This window comes from Arachis duranensis, chromosome 8 (assembly GCF_000817695.3).
Source record: "Arachis duranensis cultivar V14167 chromosome 8, aradu.V14167.gnm2.J7QH, whole genome shotgun sequence".
NCBI lineage: Eukaryota > Viridiplantae > Streptophyta > Magnoliopsida > Fabales > Fabaceae > Arachis > Arachis duranensis.
The window spans coordinates 2,691,541-2,693,166 of record NC_029779.3 but is presented as its reverse complement, the minus strand read 5'-3'; the positions used below and the strand labels follow the sequence as shown (position 1 = coordinate 2,693,166).

General features: G+C 28.5%; 1 protein-coding gene across 1 annotated transcript in view; it reads right to left on the bottom strand.

The window, feature by feature from the left end:
- Nucleotides 1–1,171, bottom strand: part of LOC107460147 (GDSL esterase/lipase EXL3) — a 3,400-nt gene extending 2,229 nt beyond the window's left edge. Inside the window, exon 1 of the mRNA XM_016078475.3 lies at nucleotides 787–1,171. Within this exon, the coding sequence (XP_015933961.1) occupies nucleotides 787–1,066 (280 nt within the window). The 5' untranslated portion in view covers nucleotides 1,067–1,171. The remainder of the gene's footprint in view (nucleotides 1–786) is intronic.
- Nucleotides 1,172–1,626: the final 455 nt, after the last annotated feature.

Sequence of the window (1,626 nt, the reverse complement as noted above, 5' to 3'; positions counted from 1 at the left end):
TATAATATTATATTTAATTATATAATATTTTAATTTTTTATTCTTCTCAGGCCAAATTTCTGGATCCGGGCCAGATTCCGAAAAATATTAGGTGTAATGAAAAATATTCTTTGCCATTTTGTCTGAGGCAAACTTCAAATTGAAAGTTCATGTACGTCACTATGTCGTCATGTAACACCTTCGGTTTTGTTACACGTGTTGTGTTAGTAATATTTTATTGGTACGATATTCAATATCAAAAATTGATGCCCTGCCCTTTTGTGAATCATTAGTGTTTAAATGTAGTAGTTGATTGTTACAACTTGCTCCTACTCAACGTCTGAAAGAAAAGGTGTATAATTAATGCAAGCTCTTTACTCTAATGAAACCCGATAATCTAACCACGATGGCAATTAGCCAACCACTTCACTACGCTTCACAGGATGTCAGGAACCATGCTGCTTTTTTAAATAAAAGACTAAGTTATATAATTATTCATGTATATTTTCGTTCATATTTCAAGTTAAGAAAAGAAAATTACTTTTAAAAAAATTATATATTTTTATTAATATTTTAAAATTTTAAGATAAATTATTAAATTTATGACAAATATTTTTAACATAGAATTTTTTACTCAAATAAATATATCTTTATATAAAATAATTTAAATATAAATACATATTATATTAAAAAATTTAATCAAATAATCTAACTATTTTTAATTATTAACTTCAAATTAAAATCTCAACGTGAATAGTCACGGATATATATCAAGTAAAAAGTAGGGAGAAGAGATTAAGCAGATACCAAGAAGGTCGGTAGGAATTTTTCCATTGCAAAAACGACCAGTTGGGTTGCCTCCCTGAAAATCCTTTCCGTACGGAGGGAAATTGCATTTGACGAGTGTCTTAATGTCGTTGTTGTTGCCAGGGTCTACTATCGAATCTCCAAAAGCTATCACCGCAGGAACTGTAACATTTGGTGGCAGTTTCACCAACGAACTCGTCGTCTGCCACAAAGCTAACAATACTATCAAACTCAAACGGACCATTAAGCCATTATTATTATTGTTCACAAAAACAGCCATATATACTATATAGTATACTAGTGCTTAACAAGCTAAGGGCTTCTTCTTCAATTCACGAATAGCCCCAGTTTGTGTATATATATTCTGGTTGGAGCTACTTAGCATCTCTCTCTCGATATATATATATACAGATTATACACATGCACATAGCACACTTTATCACGTCCTTTAATTTCAATTACTACATTTATTGCACAACTAGCAAATAATATATGGTTAGATCCAACGGTGATTATGAAAGACGACTAGTAGTACGTGCACTTTTTAGAACCTTGTGGAAAATAAGGCCAAGTATATAATTAGATGATCGAACGGTAATAAACGTATAATTAATTTAGACACCGAGATATATATAACTCAAATGACAAAATTTTTCTATCTTCATTTAATTTGAATTTCACTCATAATTAAAAAAAAAACGAATTAATTTACATTGTTTTGAAAAACAAAGAGTACATATACGTATTGACTAATGTTAATTAACTAACTTTTTTTAATTAATTTTTTAAAATAATTTTATTTATTTTAAATTTTAAAATTAAATCATAAATTTTTATTTT